We start from the raw sequence: 22,463 nt of genomic DNA, 5'->3' as shown, positions 1-22,463 counted from the left end.
TTGAAGAGTGTATAGAGATTTTTTATTTGTAGTATTTTGGAATCATACAACATAAATAAAAGCTTTCATTACAGTAATGTTCTCATCTGCACCAGAGCCACACATCAACAGGAATCAGTCAAAACCATAGCCATTAATTACCAGGGTCGGACCAAACCAGAGTCATAGGTCAGGGTTAAATCAACCCAGAACCATATGTCAGCAGGGTTAGAACATGTCCTGTTTCAACTCTGGTTCTGATGGTGGAACACTGAAATCATCCAACATGATTGTCTCTCTCTGTGTGCTTCACAAGAACGACGACGACAACACTGACACAGAGAACAACTGAAAGAATAAATATTCTTCTTCCTGCTTCCTCCTGGTTTATGTACATTATTAACAGCTCACGTCTGATCAAAACAAAACCACCAACCAGCATCATCCAGCTGCTGAGAAAAAAGCACTCTCCACCCTAACCCTAACCATAAGGTGAAGAGGAACAGGGTCCAAACTCAAGACAATGTCGTTCATTTAGTTTTTAAATCCCAAACAGAAAAGCTCGAACACAACCAACGAAGACAGAGATGGATGGACAATGACTCTTAATGTGAATGTCCACGTCTTTATATGTTATCACTATATGTTTATCTGTGGAAACACATCTCCAATCAAAACTCTACTTACACTTTCTTTCCAGGGCTTTTGGCAATATAGCATAGTCCTTAGATTAAGTTTGTATAGTTGCATTACTCTGGGCTGGCAACAAAGCAAACCTAGTCTACTGCAGTTAAAAGGTGTGGAAAGAACCACAAGTAAGTGGACACTGACTTTAGGTTGTTTTATCAGGATGTGAATAAGGTGTTGGACTCGGCACAGGTAAAGTTTACTCATTCTGAGTTAAGTTAGGGCTACAACTAGTGATTGTTTTGATAAGGGGTCAAATTTTTGATCAATTGTCTTTAGGGTATCAGTGCCTGAAACATTCTGTCTCTTTATTATTAAGCACATTTTATAATTTGGGTGACAATACATGGTGTCCCACAAAGCTCAGTTCTTGGTCCACTTATGTTCCCTTTGCTGCCTTTTGGCTACAAAACTAATTTCATTGATCACTCTACACTGCCGACATTCAGCTGTATCTACATTAAGTCGAATGTAAAAAACCAAAACTATTGCAGTGTAATAAAAAGGACCAATCTGTAACAGAGCAGAACCACTTATAAATAAATACTACACTGTTCTGCATAAGTTGCTCATATTTAATTGGCCTGCTTGTTCAAAATGTCAAATCCAGTATAAAAAACATCTTTGGACCCCAAACTACATCTAGATGTGAAATCTGTCAAGTTATTAATAAAACTGTGACTTATATTATGAACTATACCTCTGACAACAGTTTAGCTGCTAACTTAGCTAGCCTGGATAGCCAGTTGTTAGAAAATTTCTTTTTTATAAATCCACTTGGAAACCAGGAGGAAAAGACTCTTTAACTTTGGCTGAAAATCATGTTTTCAAATGTTTTGAGCAACTTCGAAGGGAAACATTTGACGTTTTCAGGTTTTCATGCTCTAACAGGATGAAATGTTGGAGGTGAAGTCAGACAACAGGTGTTGGTCATGGTCATGATCGGTCACAGGTGAGATGCTCCAGTCTGATGGTGTTTTGGTTCGGTTTTGTTTTCAGCTCATTGATAAAACAGACAATAAAAAAACAGGTTCAATACAAAAAAGTGAGACATGATGGGTAATAAAGTGAGTCTGCTGGAGTTCAGTGTGTCCTCGCAGTTCAGTCAAACAAGGCAGTGCAAAACTTCCTCCTCCTCTTCCTCACTTCACTTCTGTCAGTCATCATCCTTCTCCTCCTCTTCCTCTTCAGTCAGTAGTAGACATCCTCTCCTCCTTCTTCCTCCTGCCAGACTGTGTGCAGCATTATCACAGGGGGACGATGAGGATGATGAAGGAATGTCTCTTGTTGAGGCTAAGCAGAGTTGAGATACTCCAAAGCAACTTCATAACAGAACTTATACTGTTCCTGTACAGAGACAGAGACATGATCAGCAGGCAGAAAAGAGAGCATTCACTTAGGACTGCATTATTATTTGCTTTATTAGTTATCAGAAAATATTTTAAAACAACTTTTGGTTGTTGTTTTTTGCAGTGTTATTTGTATTTAAGGTGTCTGTGTTGGTTACCAGCAGGTCCACCATGTTTGGCTTGTTGTTTCGCAGTGTTTTAACAGCGTGAAAAACGTCGACACAGCGCTGTTGTCGCAACATCTCGCAGACGATACTAATACTGCAGAAAACCCCACTCCGGCCCCCTCCATTCCTGACAAGGAACCAGGAAACGACAGAAGGTAACATCAAAATAGAGAAAGAAAAAAGAAGAGGGGGGCATGAGAATAGGGAACAAGGAAGGAGAGATGAGATGAGAATAGGAAACAAGGAAGGAGAGATGAGAATAGGAAACAAGGAAGGACAGATGAGAATAGGAAACATGGAAGGAGAGAGTGAAACAAGAGGTGAGAAAATGAAGAAGAAAACGAGACAGGAAAGGAGAAAACAGTGAAGGAGAGTAAGAGTTAAGAGAAAAAAAGGAAACGAGAAGAGGAGTTAGAAACATCACACTGTGAGCAGTTCCATTTTTCATCACTAGGTGGAGATAAATCATCACTGATGAGGACAAAGACAAATAAAAGCTCAGTGTTACACTGATAACACAACACTAACCCAACACTATCAATACTAGTGTGAGTGTTATTAGCAGTAATATGCTCAGTACTGTATTTTAGTGTATTCTTACAGGCAGTGGACCACAGTGCGTCCCTCCCCACCATCATACTCCTCCTGCCATTTGTCCACTTGGTGAACCAGTTTGAGGAAGGAGCGCTTGGAGACAGGTGTGTCCCGGTACATCGGCCAGCCCAGGAACTGGAACTGCTGCACCATACGGTACCCGTCCTGCGGCTAGAGGGGGGCACAGAGATGATAGGGGGCGTCAGAAACATTATGTAGGTCAGGTGGACAATAGGAATGGAAAGAAGGAGGTAGGAAGAGGAATCATAGATAGAATAGAAAGAGTAAGGACAAAAGGAGGAAGAAGAGCAAAGGAAAAAGGGGGGAAAGAGAAAAGGTTGGAAAAAAGGAAGGAAATGAAAAGGTAACTTTAGATTGAGAAAGTAATAGAGGGAGGAGGAAAACAAAGAGGTAACGAATGGAGGTGAGAGAAAGAAGTAAATATTTAGTATAGAAGAGAAGGATTTAAGAAAACAAAGAGGAAAGCAGAAAGGAGCTAAGAAGGCAAGGTACACAGAAGGAAGAGAAGGCTGCAAGGAAACAAAGAGTGAGTGAAGGAACAAAGAGGATAAACAGATCATAACATAAATGTGAGCAGACAGGGAGGAGAAAAGGTTTAAATCAAACGCACTGAAAGCTAAATCTGACCTGCCACAGTGAGGCGGGTGGGGAGGGGATTCTGGATCAAACGCACACCAAATTTCGTGAGACGCAGGGAGGAAATGAGGCACAAATCAAACCGAGCTAAAGCTAAACTCAGCCCGAAGGGGAGGTGAAGAGGTTTAAATCAAATGCATTGTGATCTAAATTTGGTGAAACAGGAGAGAAAATGCAGGTTTGGATCAAACACACGAACGTGCTCAGACAGAACTCAAACACACACTGAAACCTGAGGCTGAACAAATCCAGACTGAGAGAGTTAGCTTCTGTTATACTGACACTCGGCTCAAAGTCTCACTTAAAACGCCAGAAATCAATCAATTATATCAATCTGCTCTAAATGTAGCATCAGTTAGCAGCTAACATCGGCACTGCCAATGTTGTGGGTCTACCGTAATAACTACAAACACTTAACATCAACCAGCCTAAATGACAGAAACCAACATGAACTTCTGTCAGCGAACAACAGGTACCAATGATCATAATATGTAGTTGTTCTTTAACGACAAACAGTGGAGTTGGAGCAACCGACAACGACTCGTTTGTCAACAAGAGCTGGTCAAACATTAGGAGGATGGACACACTAGAAACACACTGTGGCACGTCAGACTGGCTGCAGTTGTTTTGGTTTGTGCTGACATTTTTTAGTTAGTTTTAGTTTAATTTATTCTTTCTGTGAACTGTGGATCTATCCTGTGTGTTACGACATCAAATGTGACATATTGTTTAAACTGATGATGTGAAATCATACATCAACATCAACAGCACCTCCACTTGCTCTTTATACTGTATTATCCACCAGCTAACTGAACAGCATCATATCAGACAGTGAATTAAAGGGAGGTGACACAGCGCACAACAAACACACCCTGGCTGTGTTGTAGATCCTGAAGATGCGACTGATGACGTCCTCTTCCAAATCTGCAGAGACAAACTCCACCTGCAGGGAGCCGAGGCGATGGAGGCCGTTCTCCGGCCAGTACTGAGGACACAGCTGAGACACACATTGATCACAGGTTACAGAGATGTTCCTGAACCCACAGCAATTCGACCCACAATTCATGTCTTTATCAGTGTGTGGTGTGTTCACCTGCGCAGGATCAACATCGTTCAACATGACGATGGACGTGCAGTGGTAGTCGAGGACCAGACGCCAGAAGTCCTTCACTGTGTTGGGCAAAGGATGCTGGGTAACAATGAACGCTGACGGCTGCTTGTAGCTCTGCAACAGTGACACACGCCACATATATGATTGGTCATACACCAGGAAATGACATCACACATGTAAATAAAAAACAATAACACTGATGATATTGAAGAGACAATTTTCTTTTTTTATTTTTCCTCTGAGCTTTTCAAATGAAAAGAACCATGTTTCCATTACAGACACAGTCTGTGGTCAGCTGTTGGGTTGGTTTCCATGCCGATGGAGTTGTTTATTAGTCAAATGATGGTGGGGTAGGATATTCAGGGCAATCCTGTGGTTTATGATGATATAAAACTACTTTAAACTAAAAGTCCTTTTTGTTTGTGCAGTCCAGCGGTAGAGCACAGAACTCTGCTGACTCCTCGACTCAGACATCCAACATATGCTGCATCTGGAGGGGCTGTTAGGATCATCACTAATAAAAGTCTGCATCATCTGGAATCTCAACACATTTCAGTTGCTTTCCTCATTTTTACTGTCATGATGAAGTTTTCCAGCTTTATTTGTGTCACACTTTTACACAAAGAGAATAAGACAAAGCTGGAAGCTCTGACTGAGAGAAAGATCTAATGAGTAACACTTTACTACTATCCTGTTGACCTGAAGGGGATCTCTCCTCTTTCTGTTGCAACATACTGTAGCAACAAACTACTTGTTTAATGAAACTTTAGAGGCTTGAAGAGTCAAATAAAGGAAATAGCTGCTCTGGTAAATGAAAGCTCAGATTACAACTTGTTACTGCTTCTGGCTTACAGTAGTTCATTAGAGTCTTCATGCATTAGGCCCTACAGCTGGTGGCACCCTGCCTACTTGGGTTATGTTTACATCATAGCTGTGACTCAGATCTGACTGCTTCTCTGTAATTTCTTCATATCAGATGTGGTCCACTTCCATGTGTGGTCCTGGATTGAACTTATATCTGAACTGTGTCTCTGCGACTAGTCAGAACCCTTAGATCTGGATTCATGTCTCTGTACATATCACCTGCCAGCAAAGACAAGCATGGAGGAGAGCGACGATGGAGACCTGAACGCTGTCCACATATGACTTACAATGAATAGTTGTCCCTTTGCTGCTCAAGATGATGCAAGGTGAGCGAAAGCTCTAGCACAGCCACCGAACGTTGGGTTGTGTTATGTTGTGTGTGTTACATACGTCCATCAGAGCAGCGTTGATGTAGTTGGAGCTCTCTCCATCGATAGTGATGAGGAACGGCAGGCAGCGGTCTGGAGGCAGCACGTCCATGCAGCGGTTCTTTTCGTGGTTTCTAGGCAACAGAGCGATGCTGCAGTCCTCCACCCGCAGCGTTGGTGTCACCATGTTCAGAGTCTAAGCAGATCAATATCCATAATGATCAGTATCGGTATCAGTGCAAATGTTAATGGCAAAACTGATGAACCTGAAGAAATAACATTAGCATAACATAACATCACCACCAACATCAGAACCAATACACGGATCAATACATTACCCTGAACTCCTCTTTGATCTGACTGGAGTTTGTCTGGGGATCCAATCGGTTCATCTCATAGTAAACCGACCGCAGCTGATTGGCTGGAATTGCGGTGTCGCCACAGAGACACGCCTCCAAGATGGCGTCATGGATGAAGACGTACTGCTCCTGGTGGACAAACAGAGATCGGGGGGGAGACATCTTTATAAAAGTCCTCCTCCCCTCCTCCCTCCTCCTGTCGGCTCTGATTGACAGGACGAGTGTTACTGAAATGTCACTTCATAAATGATTTATGTCAACACACGGCAGCTGGAGGATGGACGGACACAACAAAACAGATGAGTGACATTAAAAGTTCGACAGAGAAGGTCATCGCTTCGTCCATTTCTGTCAGATCCTGTCAGTCGCAGCTGCAGCAGAATAATAACAACTGTCCTACATGAGGACGGCTCCTGCTTGGTCTTCTACTGTAACTGTCTGTGTCTCTGTTCAGTGTAGAGGGAGGAAAAAAACTGAGCTGAGCTGTGTCTAAATCATCTGTTTTAAATAATCATCATCATCATTTAGATTGTATGTTTCATAAACACGTTTCTGAAGTGATTTACAAACAGATGAAAAATGAGGAGATACATACATGAGAAAAGATGTTGATCAAACAATAAATGTGTAAATAAAGTCACAACATTAAAACTAAAAGTAACGTAAGTCTTAAATATAAAGAGGAGTACAGTTTGTATTAAAGTGGTCTACTTCTTAAGATTTTAATGTATTAATTTAATTTGTTTTAATTGTGTCTTAAATAGATGTTTAAAATCCAAAAAAAGAAAATCTAAACAATCCGCCTTGCACAGCTCTAGGAGAAAGTGGAGAGCAAAAACTCGAGTAGAACCAGTCTCAGGGTGGGCGGTCATCTGCCTCAACCAGTGGTTTTATAATACCAGCTGTGGCTGGACTGAGGAATGAAATGTTTAGTTTTTGGTGGTTACGATGTCCCACTCGTCTATACTAACACCTGTGTGTGTATGTGTGTGTGTGTGTGTGTGTGTGTTTACCTCAGTCTGGACCATATTAACCCTTCGTGCTCTCAGCTCTCGGACACAGTTATAAATGTCGACCACACCTTCCCTCTCTGCCATGTCCAGCATGATGTCGATCACTATGAAACAACCTGTACGTCCTGCCCCCGCACTGACACACACAAACACGCATACAAAAGTTATAGTTTACACACTACATCCAGTTGAAGCTCCACTTTCTACTGTTCTAGTAAAAAAATATCTAGTTGTAACATTAGATAGAAATATCTGATTAGTACAAAGAAAACTGGAACACTGTGTCTACCTGCAGTGGACCACAGTGGGGCCGGCGGTGGGCGGGGTTTTTGCCTTGACGCGGCGGATGAAGCCCAGCAGGCCAGTGGCGTGAAGAGGTACTCCATGATCCGGCCAACCAGTGAAATGAAACTGACGGATCTCTCTGATTTCTGCTACGCCCCTCTGAGAAAGCAACAGCAGATAATGGATCAGGATGAAACAGGTTTGGTATTAGAACTTCAAAGTCTGAATTCCCGTCTGGTTCAGCTTCAGTAAATCACAATCTGCCATTGTTAAAACAAACATTTCTCTGGTTTGGATTTAAAACAAACCACAAGAGAAACCACTGTGATCTCTCGCCTACTGTCTGTCCTTAAGCCTCCTTATTTGTGGACAGCTGTGAGAATATGGTGGAGTGTGGCTTTGTTTCATCTCTGAAATCAAGTCAAGCTGTACCAGTTAGGTTCAGTGTTTACATTTGCTCACTTACAGGCAGTGCATGCACGTACACCTCAGTATTCAAGAACCCAAGTGTTATTCCAAACACTTGATCAATAAACTAAGGCCTGTTTACTGCTGCCCTATAGTAACTGAATGAGATGAGATCACATTAGTAGAAATATTTCATCAGCACATCTCTTCTCAGGTGGATTTTGTCAGTTGTACAGTAAAACAACCTGAATCTATATAAACTAAGTGAAGAAGGCATGTTCCCCAGTGCAGAAGTTCAGCTTTCATCTGACCCTATGCTTTCTACTGATGAGGGGTTTACATCTTCGACTCGACTCTGTGTGTTTTGCTCAGTACACCAGAGGTTTCTTTCTCTTTCAGTACATTTCACATTGGTGTATTGGCTATGTCCAATGCTTGTGCAGTGTCGCTGATTGATTCTCCTTTCGTCCTAAGATTTAAAAAGTCAGCTCTCTCTCACACGCAGCTTTCTGGCTTTTCTTTTACGTACATCTACATTTTTAACAACAAATGCAGTCGTCAAAAGTCAAACTCTAGGCTAAAACCAAAAGGGGTCATTAAGAGCTATTGTTGTTTGAACCATCAGCCTCTCAGGGTAACAGGAAACACGTGTTGGTCACATTTTCCCAAACTTTTTCTCACTTATAATTGGGTCACCTGACACAAAAGGTTCTATCGTCTATGTTGTTGAAGATGTCAAATTTGTTCATTAACTACAGCTTCATTTCTGGACTTTCACACACTGTTTGATCTTAAACCCACGTCTTTAATGTACAGAAGAAACAGTTAAAAATCCACGTTGTTCTTGTACTTTGAGAAGGGACTGCATCATGTGTGTTATACCTTCTCCACAGCAAAGGTCCGGATCACATATTCTGACAACAGCTGAGTCTCGATCAGCGTCACCTTCATGTCGCCGTAGATCTCGGTGTCATCTGGCCAGTACTTACAACACTTCACCTGTGAACACGTAGAAACACACACAAGCACAGGGACGTACACAAGCACACACACAGGCACAGGGACACACACACAGACATACAAACACTTGTTTATTCATTAATATGGGAGAAATAAATGGACTCATTAATTAAACAGAAACATAAACAGAACAAAAGCAACTGATATTAAAATCTCATTAGAGGACCCACCCCCCCTCATTAACAGCTAATTACTGCTGAGCTAATCACACTGTCACCACAGCAACCAATGAGGGGAATGGGGTAAAGGGGGGGTTACTGTGTGTATGTGTGACAGAGAAAGACAGAGGGAGATAATCAGCCCAATCTATCCCAGAATCCCCCTCTGCAGCTCTCCTCGAGAGGGGGACACGTCTCTGGTGCTTTAGGGATAATGAGAGCTGGGACAGGGAGCACGCCGCCAGGTGCGTGTGTGTCTGTGTGTGTGATCTCAGGTTAAATCCTTCAATTTCAGGCGGAAGAAGAGTCGCGATTTATCTGACTTCTCAGAGTCTCACATGAGAAATGTATCTGCATCGCTGAGGTACCAACTCAGAGCTCAGCTCAGATGTGCAGATCTGCAGCTTTGTATTCAGCCTCGTCGTCCTGAACTCGAGTCTCCTGCTGATTCTGCACGACGTTAACATTTTCCCCAACTAAAGATCCAGTGGGTTTAACTGCCGTGACTGGCTGCTGTGGTCGCACATGGGAACAATCATACTTCACTGATTCTGTGCTGATACTGATGGTGGCACCAACAGAAAAATCACAGAGCCATTCAAACCCGAAGAACAATCAGGACAGACCAAGGATCTGATGAGTAGGTTGTTAAAAATTTGTAGTGTAAAAATGAAACAAAAGTTTTTGCTCGGATGCTCAAACGTTGGGGCTGAAACTGGTTTATTAATGTGATCAGATTAATAATCATTTATTATTATTACAACAACTACTTAGACTAAACGACCTGAAAAGAAGCAGCAGGTTCACTGTTGATGAAAACGAGCATCAGTGTGATGTTGCTGATGTTCCAAAATACATTCTTCGGTTCCAGTGATGTATATTTACGTTCTAGTCTCTGTGTGTACGTTTGTGCTGCATTATTTCTTTTAAGTGTTGTTACATCAGTGTGTGTTTGTGATACACACTCTCCATAGTTAAATACGTGTATAAATGTAGAAACAGTTGCAAGCAAAGGAGATTGAAGAGAAAACTTGTTAACAATAGATTAGGATAAACAAAAAGGAGGGACGTGAGAGATGAACTCTGGGAAATGGAGTCCCAGACTTCATCAGAGAGGAAAAAACAACCAGATGGCCACAACAATCAGGCTCTTGTGTGTGTGTGTGTGTGTCTTTGTGGACTCACCCGCCCCACCTCCACCAGGTTAGTTACCATGACGATGGCGGCGGTGTTCTCCTGCCAAACCATGCGCCAGAAGTCATACACCGTCTCCTGCATGGGACCTGAAACACACACACACACACACACACAGTAAACTTCACATTAGACAGAGGATCAGCAGGCGACACCAGAGCTGTACATGAATTATAATGACTATTTTAATTAATTCAAATTAGACACACGTACACTCACACACACACACACACACACACAGGAAAAAAAATGTTTTTAATCACTGTTGACAGTCTGTGTTTTGACGAGCTAATTAGTTCATGCTAATCCATTCCTATCCTCAAGTGTTTTACAGCAACTCACACACACACACACACAAACACAAACATACACGTTTAAACACACACACTTTATATTCATGCTCACAGACTGACATGTTCACACAAACACTCAGATGGATTTCTACCTGCACAGCTGCCTGTGTGTGTGTGTGTGTGTGTGTGTGTGTGTGTGTGTGAGTGTGTGTGTGATAGAGACAGAGGAGGTTCTGATCGCCCACATTTTAGTTCTGGGGTCTTTAGCGACACCTGTGGTCAGTGGTGGAAACTGCAGCTGCGTTTACCATTTAAATGTGCTGTTTACTTTCAATCTGGAGGGCAGGGGGTCATATAGAAGGTGCAGCCGTTGGGCTCTGGCTGCTTCTTAAACACAGATGATCTACACTCGTGTTCAGGGACAGAACGAAGACATGCTCTTTGAGAAGCTGCTAACTGCCGCCAGGGCTAGAAAAGCAGCATCCAACAAGCATGTCAGCGAACAGCTACGCTGTTTAGTTTTACAGGCTGACATGCTCTTACACAATGAATGGAAAAATATTTTCATCCGTTGCGTATTGTCAGTGAGTTAGATGAGTGCTACATCTTGATTTTATCAGATGTAGCTGAATTAATTAATTATTTACAGATGTCTTCTGGCAAATCTCTGGAAGAAGATGCAGAAATTGAAACCTACTGGACCTTATTTGAAGCACTGTGGCAGGAAACAGATGTTTTACCTGTGCTCTGTCACAAATGCAACAGGAGAAGCTAAGATCGTCTACGCTAACACAGAACACGTAGAACACATAGAACAAAAAATGTGTTTTTCTTACCTTGAGTAGCGATGTAGTGGTTGGGTCTGTGGTATCCCTGAGAGGGGAGGGGGACAGAAGGGAAGAAAGAAAGAAGTTTCATCTCACCGTACTGGGTTACAACACTGAAAATGTGAGGAATAGAACATGTGGGACCATCATAACTGAAGAAGAAACTTTAATATGGAACAATTTCAGCTGTTCTTAACTTGCAGAAGTTTGAGACATTTTAGTTTTTCACCACTGACGCAGACTCAGAGTATGAAATGTAAAACGACGACAGACAAGTTCAGAGACAATGGTCCTCACTATGGTGGTTTTTATACAAAGACTCTCAGAGACGCTTTTTTACAAGTCAACACCACCAACACTGACTGATGACCAACCATCGCCATGGCAACAACTGGCTGGGATGTTTTATCAACCTTCAGAGGAAAAAGTGAAGTCGGTGTGTGTCTGTGTGTTACTTACATCGATGTAGTTGGCGTTGATGTAGTCAGAACCGCTTTCTCCATCTTGAGACTGCAGCCGCACACGAGAGTGGTCGTCTAACACACACAGATACACACACACACACACACACAGATACACACAGGCACACAGTGTTAATTGGTCTGCTTGTTGTCGTGGTGAAGCTGAACATAATCACCTCTAATTAGCTTCTGCTGAACAAATGATCTAATAATAAATTAACAACCACTTAATTACATTCATTCAGCTAAATGATATAAACACAGTGAGTGTGTAAAACAGCAGGGAACCAGTGTGTGTGTTAGAATAAGAACTACTAACTCATACCACAAAAATATAAATATATTATAAAATGAAAAATATAAGAATAATAAATAATAATATAAAATAAAAAGGACTTATGTCACAGGTGATTTCGCTCAGATTTGCAGAATTCAAATGAAAATAAAAACATTTTGTGTATCAAATCCAGTTTTAATATGAATTTCTCTGACTTTGCAGCCTGCAGTCTTCGTGTACAGCACAAGAGATTATTACATTTTATCTTCTTTAATAACATAATAAGGTAAAAGCGAAACTCCAGTTTTGCAGGTATTTTACAGTATTTACATAAACTATTACTGTCTCATTCATCTCTAATTGGTTTCCTGTTTTCTAGGTCCCAGTAGGAACTTGTGAATATGTTATCTACAGTGAAGTCAGGCTGTAAATCTGTTGGATTATTAGGTGTTCCTCAGTCTTCTAGTGATACTGGTGGTTATTTAATTGAATTTAGTTTGAAATTCATTTCCACTGTGGTTCTGAGTTTTGACGTAGCTCCACCCAGCTTCTATAAATCCACATTCTGTGCAACAATTCACATTATATGTTTGTTCAGGATCAAACAGTCCGACTCAGAATTCTCTGTCTTCACTTACTTTATTTAAATGAAGTCAAGTCTTTATGTTTCTACTTTCAAATCTAAGAATAAATAATGAGAATAAATACAACAATGTTTCTGGCTGTTGTGAATATGATCCCTGCAGGCCACCATAGCTCTCAGTGAGCGAGGCCTCGGCCTCTATCACACCTCATTAGCATAATCACAGCACCACGGGACACGGAGTGTGTGTGTGTGTGTCTGTGTTGAAGTTTGCCAGCGGCTGAAACCGAGCAGCTGTCAACACCAACTCTCTGGGACGTTGGCATATTATCTTCAGCAGTTGCAGGATGTGTTTGTGAGAGCTGGAGCTGTGTGAGGATCAAAATTGACACCAGATCTGCCTGATGCTTCAAACCAGCAGCTTTACTGTCCCTCACACTGAGCTGGTTTAAACAGAACCAGGACCTGGGTTCTGTTCTTCATATGTGAAGGACTCTATTTGATTTCACTGAAGTCTGAAAGCATCTGCACTTGTTGTCATAGCAACAAGTCCTATAGTCCAAACCAACACAAATCCAGCGTCCTGATAATTAGCTGTTTCTACAAAAGCTTATTAATTATGCGAACATCAGACAGTTTGTTAACAAGCGTTTTTCACAAAGAATACAAGACATCATGACGCTAACGTTTAACTATGACGTTTTAACACTAACGTTTAACTATTCATTGAGTACGACTGTATCAGTCGTGCTCAAATGAAAACAAACGACTGTAATGGACAAATAACTGTGTCTCACACAATGGTTCCTTATTAGGAATGTTGTTAAATTAATTGCTTCAGAAGTGCATTCATCTGTTTTCATAAATCTGTTTGAAGTTCAAAGTTGACACCAACAGCTTCAGGTTACATTTTCAGAACCAACAGGTCCCAGGTTTAGACTCAAGTCTGGATCAACTTCTAAGTGGATCTGCAGCTGTGGTCTTAACAACAGCAGCAACAATGAACAAGCTACAAATTCTTCCACATTTCCCAGAATCACAGTTTGTTTCATCACTGTGATAAAAAAAATAGTACCAAAGTGACAACCTGGATAAATGTCTGTGTGTTTACAGTTTCTTCTTTCCAAAAAGTTCAAACATATTTTAATCTCCACTACTTTCAAACCCTTTATTGTATTTTAATCACCACATCATTACTGCAAACTCAAACCGCTCATCGCCATGTAACATTTGGAACAAATGATTTAAGATTGAAGATTCAAAAACCTTAATTTCCCTCTGGGATTAATACTGTTTTTTGAATCTTGAATCATTTCTTCAAAAAGTTACCATCCATCTGTCCCTTCTCTGCTGCTGTCATATACTGTGTGTGTACAGACTGATGCTTCCGTGGTGCCACTGAGCCAGGCGCTGACCTCCTGCACCAGCTGAACAGTTAAATATCAGAACCACTAATCCACAGTGACTGACGTGCGGGTACGTACAAGCGATGATGTTGCCGTAGCGATTCTTCATGCGGTTCTCGTCTTTTTTGGCTGAATCCCATGGAGCCGACTGTCCCTCGAAAAAACTCTGAAAAACAAAAAAGACAGAGTAAGTTTAAAAGGAGAACGGAGCCAGAGTGATGAAATCCAGTGAATGACTTCATGAATAATGCAGGGGATGTGTTTGATTTTCTCTGCACTCCCCGAACACACACGCAGGAGCTGCATTTACGCTCAGAGCAGATGATTAAGTCCAATTATGAGAACGAGCTCAGAGAGAAGCCGCAGGCGTGGAAACACACACTGAAAGCAGTTCAGACACAGTCAAGCTCGTCTGACGATTGTGCTCTGTGAGGAAACAACACAATTCTGTTCTGTTTTCATCTGTCGGGTTAAAAAGGAAACACAATCACTGAACTCTGACATCAGGACATCACTCAGTCACATCACAACACGTGCTCAGCGGGTTCAAATGAACTTGTCTGACCACATTTGTCCACTTATGTCTCAACATCTGACTCATTAACGTGTCACATGTCATATGACTGCATTGTGTGATGAGCTCAAGGTGAGTGTGGTTCCAGTGACAGTAAGAGATGACATGTTTGTACCTCTTTGTTGTTTTCTGCATGGTGGTTTTCAGTCTGTCTGGAGTTTAATGTGTGTTATTTTTTGTGGTTGTTTACATATACAGCACACGTGTTCTGGGTGATCTGATGCACTTTTCCATTTGAACACCCTCCCCCACACCAGGTCTACGCTCCCTCTGGCCCGCTGGAGTCCCCTGAAGAGCAGTGTCCAGTCTGTACCCCGCAGAGCTCCTTACTGCTGAGCTGTATGATGAGCGTCCCACTGAGCTGACGTTCAACAGCTTCACTCACACTATTCAAAAACTGTCCAAAACTTCTACTGAAAATTCAGAAGCAGTTAACAGAACCCCTCTCTTCTTCTCCATCTGACATCTACGTCTCCTGTTACTGAAGCATTTACTGCTCTGTCTGGTTGTTTTAAATGTTTTCTCCCTGACGTGTTTCTGCTTTGGACCTTTAGATAATGAATTGTCTGTGCTCGTTTGGAGTCTCTGTGTGGTTGTTTTGTGACTCTGCAGTGTGGGGGGTAGGTACGTCGTTTTGTTTCCTTTGTCTTTGTGTGGTCCTGTTCTGTGGTTTGTAGTTGTCTTCTGTCCGTCTGTGAGTCCTTGTGTTGTCTTTGTATTACTGAATTTCTTTGTCCTGATTTTTGTCCACCTATCTACCTACCTACTTACTTACCTACCTACCTACCTACGAAGTGTGCACACACACAAACACACACACACACTCACGCACACAAACACACACTTTGATCCACAGCAGGTTTCCTGGGTCGCTCATTAAAATGCCTGCAGACAGATGTGTGTGTGACAGTAGTCTAACAGTTCTAGACATCCATCAAACTGAGAGGTGAGCAATGTCACTCACTCACTCTCATACACACACACACACACACACACACACACACACACAAACACACACACACAAACACACACACACAAACACACACACAAAAAACTCTACATGACTGACAGCAGGAACAAAGGGAGGAAAAAATAAAAGAGAGAATAGAATCGAGGGAAGGAATGAACTAATGATTGCTGGCAGCGACTCCACTCTGACTCTGTGAGTGTATGTCTGTGTGTGTGTGTGTGTGTGTGTGTGTGTGTGTTTGTTTCTGTGTGTGTTGAAACAGGGCTTTTCACTTCAGCTTTCAGATGCTGATGCTAATGCTACCTGTCCCCTTAATCCCCAAACCACCCCTCCTGTCCCTGGAAAGGTCAAAAGTCATAGGTTATGTCTGCTACAACTCAAACAAATTGCTGTACTGTGCCAAATTATTATCACTGTAATACATTAAATAAAATAACACTGCAGCTTATAATAACTGTAATTATTAATTAATTTACATTCAGGTTTCTGAGGTGATGAGAGGTGAAATGTCTTTGCCAAATTCAAGTTTATCGTGTTATAAGCCAACAGGACCAAAGCATTTCACATCACTCTGTGCCACTTAGTCAAACCTTTACTTTTCTCTGCAGGAGTTTCTCTTTGCGGTTGTTTAAAACCTTTTGTTTCACGTGTCTTTTGAATTTTTGAATGTTAATTTGCCCCAAAGTTGATTCTCTTGCTGTTTGAGGTTCTTGAAGACTTTTCGCCCCCCGTCAGTGACATGAGTGGTTTTTAGACTGCCTGGTTGGAAATGGTGTCATGGTCCATCCCCTCTGTTAGGTGATATAGACATAGTTGTTAGTGGTTATTCTGCATTGCTGTGTTGTGGTTTGGGTCTCGTTGACATTGTTTATTTTGCTCTTTTTCTCTGTCGCGAAGGAACAAACTTCAAAGAGCTTTATGTCACTTTCGATAAATGTTATGTCGTAGCTGCATGGAGCCGTGAGAAAAACTGATGTAAGAGACACCTGCAGTATATCTATGAATAACAAACAGCCAGAACACGTTAACAGTGACAGTGCTAACACACTGATGTTTAACAAGTATAATGTTTACCATTTCAGGTTAGCCTGGTAACTTTACACACAGTCGAGCAAAGACTAATGGGAGTGTTTGTTTTTGCGGGTATTTGGTTATGAAATGAAACACTGGACACATTTTGACCTGATGATAGCACAAGATAAAAAGTCAGGTCAGTGTCTCAACATGCGAAATAAAACTGAAAAGAAAATAAATAAAAGAAAAGAGAAAAAAGCAAAGTATATTTATACACTATCTCATCATGTTAGGCTAAAATCATACCTGCAAGGTTTTTGAAGGCAAAGAATTTTGGAGACGGATTTCCCTAAAATAATTATACTTAAATTATAATTTTATATTATTATTAATTTGACTTCAAGGTCTAACAGCACTTACATGGCTTCAAAGCCAAAAATACCAAACATTTTCATCTATGAAAGAATTTAATATTCAATGAAGGTCGTAAGTTTTGGAAATATGCTGTGATTAAACTATTTGATAAAAACCCAGTCTTCTCCCAAAATGTGGCTAATTTTCATTTCTCTCTTTCACCTAGACCACAGACAAACAATTTCTAGTAATCAGTCTCAATTTTAAATATGCTGCTTGTTTACAGTCTGTGGGGCATAAACACGTTTGATGATGAACGATAAAGATGTAAGACAGAACACACAGACAGATCTGTTGTCTGGTTTCTGTCTCGCTGCTTCCTGACGTCCACCAGCATCGCAGGAATAACAGCATTCACAGTTACAAGAAAAAGTACACAAATTATTTTCAGTTTTCTGGTTTTCCGCATAAATTGGTCATGAAATGTGATCTGATCTTTACCAAAGACACAAACTTCCACAAACACAATATTTCTGAATAGGTAAATCATGGTTATGATCGTTGTTTATTGAACACGAATTAAAAATACGAATTGATGGTGGACAAAGTAAGTGAAACAAAGTGTGTTTTAATAACTGGTTAAAAATAACAATAACATCAAACAGTCTTCTTTTGTAGCTGCGGATTAGACCTGCAGAACGTCCAGGAGGAACTTTGGACCGTTCTTCTTCACAGGACTGCTTTAGCTCAGCCTTTTTCTTACGACGTCGGGTGTAACCGGCTCTCTTCAGCTCAAAAACCTTGCAGCACACCTCATGTTTGGTAAAGACCAGTCTAAAACCCCATAATGCTACTGGTAAAAAGGTGTGTGGATAGATGAGATGAAGGTTGAATTGTTTGCAGCACTATGCATGTTGTAAAAAGAGAACTACCTACCAACATGAAAATGGTCTTGGATTTGGAAAGTTAGCCATCATGAAAGGAAAAAAATTCCCATCTTTAACAAGGTATCCTAATGTTAGGGTTGTTGTCTACAAGAAACTGCACCCTAAACATCAAAGACCTACTACAGGGACACCAAATCCTTTTGGAGAGGCCCAATCAGAGTCAAGACCTCAATCCAATCGAGATGCTGTGGAATGACATGAGAGCTGTTTACACCAGACATCCTAAGAATATTTCTGAGCTGAAGCAGTTGTGTGAAGAAGAATGGTCCAAAGTTCCTCCTGGACGTTCTGCAGGTCTAATCCACAGCTACGAGAGAAGACTGTTTGATGTTATTCCTGCCAAAGGTTTTACAACCAGTTATTAAAACACACTTTGTTTTACTTACTTTTTCCACCATCAGTTCATATGTTTAATGTGTGTCCAATCAACACACGAATGATCATAACTGTGTTTCACCTACTTGATATTTGGTATTTGTGGCTTTGGTGACGATCAGATCATATTTCAATGTTCACTTTTTCTTGTGGCTGTATGTTCACATTTATACAGACAGACTGGAAGAACACAACAATGTTACCGACATCAACATCTGAATGTGTAGACTTCTGCTGACTTCCCCAATTTCCCAAGTAGATTTATCCTGGAAAACCAATTTCTTTGTCATTCGTGAATTTTAACGGACTCTTTACAAGCTTACAAGTGGAGAAAGTGTCCGGATGAAAGGTCATAACAGGGAGTAAAGCCGTCATATTTTAGAATCAGGTCCAACTGAACCATGAAGCTTACACAATGTAGAAGTTTAATACACACTCACTGTACATTTAAAACATGTGAACCTTGTTTTATCAATATCAGATTAACGTCATCATCAGTCAGTAATGACACATACAATTAGTTTTACCTAACAGTGACTGAGCATGTTAAAGACTTGCACCTTTTGGGAGGGAGGTCAAAGGTCATTAATGTCAGCAGTTAATCAAATCAAATTAAAGGTGATGAGGTGATAAAACAATGTTAATACTGTGTTTTAAGGGTTAAATCTTCGTGTCTGTCTGTTATTTATCTTCTCAGCACAAATGAAAACTGTCCTCTTCCTGCTTCTCAAACACCACTGATCCAAAAACACATTAACAAACAGCATCTGGTGAAATGTTTTCGATCAAACCAACATGCTCGTTTGGCTGTTAGCTGCAGAGAATGGGAAGCTGACATTAACAGGAAGAAGTGTACAGAAAGCCCCAGTTTGTGCCTTACACACAGTGGTAACATTTATCTCTCTACAAGAGAAATAGCTGTTGATGTCTGAGAAATAAACTGAGGGTCATTTCAAAAGCTCCTCTGAAAGAATTCGAAAGAAGGTTTTTGTTGTGTTGCAGACAGAAGACAGAGGTTTAGAGGATATGCGAAAGCAACACAACGCGACTTTAGACAACCTTGTATATTTCTCAGCCATCACTGCGCATACTCTGCTAGAGGATGGTTACTAATGTGTGGTGAATCTCAGACACAATGCAGCCACAAACTGGAGCTATGTGAGTCTAAGTTACAGACATCAGTTAGACATTCAGCTACAGTGCTAACGTGTGTTCTGGGCATAAACTACCATCTAGTCTTTAATGTAGTTGACAAGAACACAGTATGTTAACAATCTGAAAACCAAGAAGGGTTCTTACCTCGTTAAGCTGTCCAATCAGATTAATTAGTAAACGAGAAGCATGGAGGGGATCAGGGAGATAACAATCATCAGTGGGGCACTCAGCTGGATGTCTGTTCGTTATTCATCAGCTCAACTTAACGTACTACTGTAAACATAAGTAATCAGAGTACTTCAAGTGTCTGATCAATAATTAAACTCCACAGAACAGGATCTATGTGACGGTCAGAGCTGATACTAATTTCAACTCATGTCTTTCTGTGCAGCACAGTCATGTATGAATTAATAATTACTGAAATCGTTTTAATAAGTGCAAAGATGAGAATTGATCAGGGCGAAAGAAAAGAGGATTCTGAGCTGAACGAGTCTCCACAAAACCGTCACTAACCAGATTAACCAGGTTATCGAACATTAACCTAACATGTTAACACAAGTGCACGTTAATGTTAATGTGCAGTACGATGCTCTTGTGTTAGCTACATGTTATATGAATGTAAACAGGGCAGAAGCAAAATAACAAACGTTTGTCTCACATTTCAAACACATTTATCAGGCAGTATGGTCTTTATTTAAATTACAACTACCAAGGTTAGTTGTGTGGGTAATTATGTCAGTCATGATTTTTACACTGGTTACCTGTTAAAAGAATAAGATATGACCGATACTATTTACAGTATTTCTAAGACACAGTTGTTAACATGTTGTCGGTTGTTTTACAAACGGCAAGATATATTTTGTTCTTGTTTGTCTAGAATAATCACACACTTTGTTTACTTCGTCCTCTTCCTTCTAACTTTTCTCTCACTGTATCCCTATTGTTTAATGTCTGAGTGCTGACTTAATTTATTCATCACTTGTTTGTCATCAGTATGAGCTCCTCTGTTTTGCTTTCAGTGAATAACCTAATATAATACTGTATGTTTTGGGCAGTTAGTAGCTTATTTTACAATGTTGTAGTTATGCTTTATGAAACATTTTGTCTTTATGCTTTTATTCATAAGACTGTACTGTAGTACTCTGAGCCTCAGTAAACAGTGTAAAAATGAGACAACACCATGTTTAAATGAAGCTGTTCTTCAAATGAAATTGCAATTTTCTCTGTAATTGTACCAAATTACACAGTTATTACTGAGAATCTTCTGGGAAATCGTTAGGTAGTTGTTCTGAAATGATGTACCTGCAAAATAAATAGCTGCCTAAACATGCTGTGATCATGTGGTTGGTTGTTCTGACTGCAGAGCTCATCAGAACCCTACAGCAGGGGTTTAGCTGCTGCAGTATTCTGATTTCTGTCAGAACAACACATAAACAAAAACCCGACCAGAGTCGAATGAGCTACTGGTGCACGGGGAAACGTACTGGGAGTGATTCCTGTTTGTGTCCGTGGCCAGTTTGGAAATGTCATCATTATTTAACAGACAGACATTTGGACAGAGAGTGAGACAGAAACACTGGAAGAACTCCTCAACACTAACTTTCTGCAAATGGAGGGTGAAAATACTGTGTGCGTGTGTGTGTGTGTGTGCTCAGTATGTATAATGGATTAGCCCTGAGGGCAGCCTGCTAGCAGGCAACCAGACCTGAACACACACACAAACACAAGCACCAGCCATTCCCTATTTTGGCCCATTAGCTTGGGGGACAATCTATAATGTATGTCTGTGTGTGTCTCTGTGTGTGTGTGTGTGTGTGTCAGTGTGTTCAAGTAAGTACCATCCATTAGTAAGTTTCTAGTGATGAAAATGGGTAAATACGTATGTGCAGTGCACACACACTCTCTTTCCACCGGATGCACGGAGGCTGCCACTGTGGCTGAACATTATTTGTGTTTACACTGGTCTTTTTATTATTATTATCTCAATCTCTACCTAATCACTGCTGCTGCTGATTACTGATGACACAGTAGTGATGAGACCTGAGATTAAGAAGACATTTTAAATTAGAGAGATCCATTGTATAAATCGTTCATCAACATTTGTAAGCGACGTCAGGAGGGACTGAATACACTACATCTACATGTTGTAACGTCTCTGGAGCAACTTCTCTGAGGAAGGAGGCAGCTACGGTGTTTTCTAAACACAAACAGAGACATTATCAGTAATGAAATTAGTTAAGTGGCCATTTTCACTCGACTACATTGTTAGGAAATCTGCACAGACACTGAATCCACTTTGGAAGTTTAAGTGACTTTAATGCTGGTAGACAAGCTCTCAAAATTGTGCACAGGAATTAGAATTAGGTGGAATTAAAAAAAAAAGGACTTCATGCAGAGGTGTTTATGAGCCACAAAATATGTGCAGCAGGTCATTCCTGCCAAATGCAACTGATGTGCATTTGCTTGCCTCCTTTGTTAATGACCATGTATTAAACTGTTTTTTAAACTATGTGGTGGTTCCAATCATATTTGTCCATAATGAAGATTTAACTAACAAGTTCATTTATGTGTCTCAGATTTTTTCTCGTCTATCATATTGAACTCAAGTAAAACAAGAAGTAGAATCTTGTTGGACTGTGGAGAATTGGGATGAAACATTTTTAATATTTTTAGCTGATAGATTGTTTGGAAATCATTGTTGGCTTACAGCAGACGCACCCTATGTCTTTACCTAAGCAACCAGCCACAACACTACTACAGTTCCAACATCTAATATCACCATAAATAATGCCCAAGAGATCTCATCGTAATATTCATCCTTTGCCACAGAGATACTGTTCAACACAAAACTAACCTCAAAGCAAGAACTGGAAGATGTATTAAGATATGTTGCTTAAATAAAAGTACCAAAACCACAGTTATAAAAAGCTCCGCTTGTATTGTGAATACTCTCTGTACTTGAGATGTGATATCAGCAGAATGTACTGAGGGTATCATTAGTAGAAGAGCTCACT

General features: G+C 40.7%; 1 protein-coding gene across 9 annotated transcripts in view; it reads right to left on the bottom strand.

Moving 5' to 3' along the window:
* LOC113163504 (receptor-type tyrosine-protein phosphatase mu-like) overlaps positions 1 to 22,463 on the bottom strand; it is a 109,038-nt gene continuing 86,575 nt past the window's right edge. For all 9 annotated transcript variants that reach the window (XM_026362213.1, XM_026362214.1, XM_026362218.1 and 6 more), the window contains 14 exons: positions 14,139 to 14,226; positions 11,793 to 11,869; positions 11,343 to 11,379; positions 10,205 to 10,302; positions 8,724 to 8,840; positions 7,438 to 7,592; positions 7,149 to 7,284; positions 6,115 to 6,264; positions 5,799 to 5,972; positions 4,527 to 4,658; positions 4,305 to 4,430; positions 2,784 to 2,947; positions 2,174 to 2,309; positions 1 to 2,013 (listed from right to left, as the gene is read on the bottom strand). In XM_026362213.1, coding sequence (XP_026217998.1) covers positions 1,960 to 2,013; positions 2,174 to 2,309; positions 2,784 to 2,947; positions 4,305 to 4,430; positions 4,527 to 4,658; positions 5,799 to 5,972; positions 6,115 to 6,264; positions 7,149 to 7,284; positions 7,438 to 7,592; positions 8,724 to 8,840; positions 10,205 to 10,302; positions 11,343 to 11,379; positions 11,793 to 11,869; positions 14,139 to 14,226 — 1,644 coding nt within the window. In that variant the 3' untranslated portion in view covers positions 1 to 1,959. The remainder of the gene's footprint in view (positions 2,014 to 2,173; positions 2,310 to 2,783; positions 2,948 to 4,304; positions 4,431 to 4,526; positions 4,659 to 5,798; positions 5,973 to 6,114; positions 6,265 to 7,148; positions 7,285 to 7,437; positions 7,593 to 8,723; positions 8,841 to 10,204; positions 10,303 to 11,342; positions 11,380 to 11,792; positions 11,870 to 14,138; positions 14,227 to 22,463) is intronic.

The sequence above is a fragment of the Anabas testudineus genome, chromosome 2 (assembly GCF_900324465.2).
Source record: "Anabas testudineus chromosome 2, fAnaTes1.2, whole genome shotgun sequence".
In the NCBI taxonomy this organism is placed as follows: Eukaryota; Metazoa; Chordata; class Actinopteri; order Anabantiformes; family Anabantidae; genus Anabas; species Anabas testudineus.
This window is presented reverse-complemented; position numbering and strand designations above follow the sequence as displayed.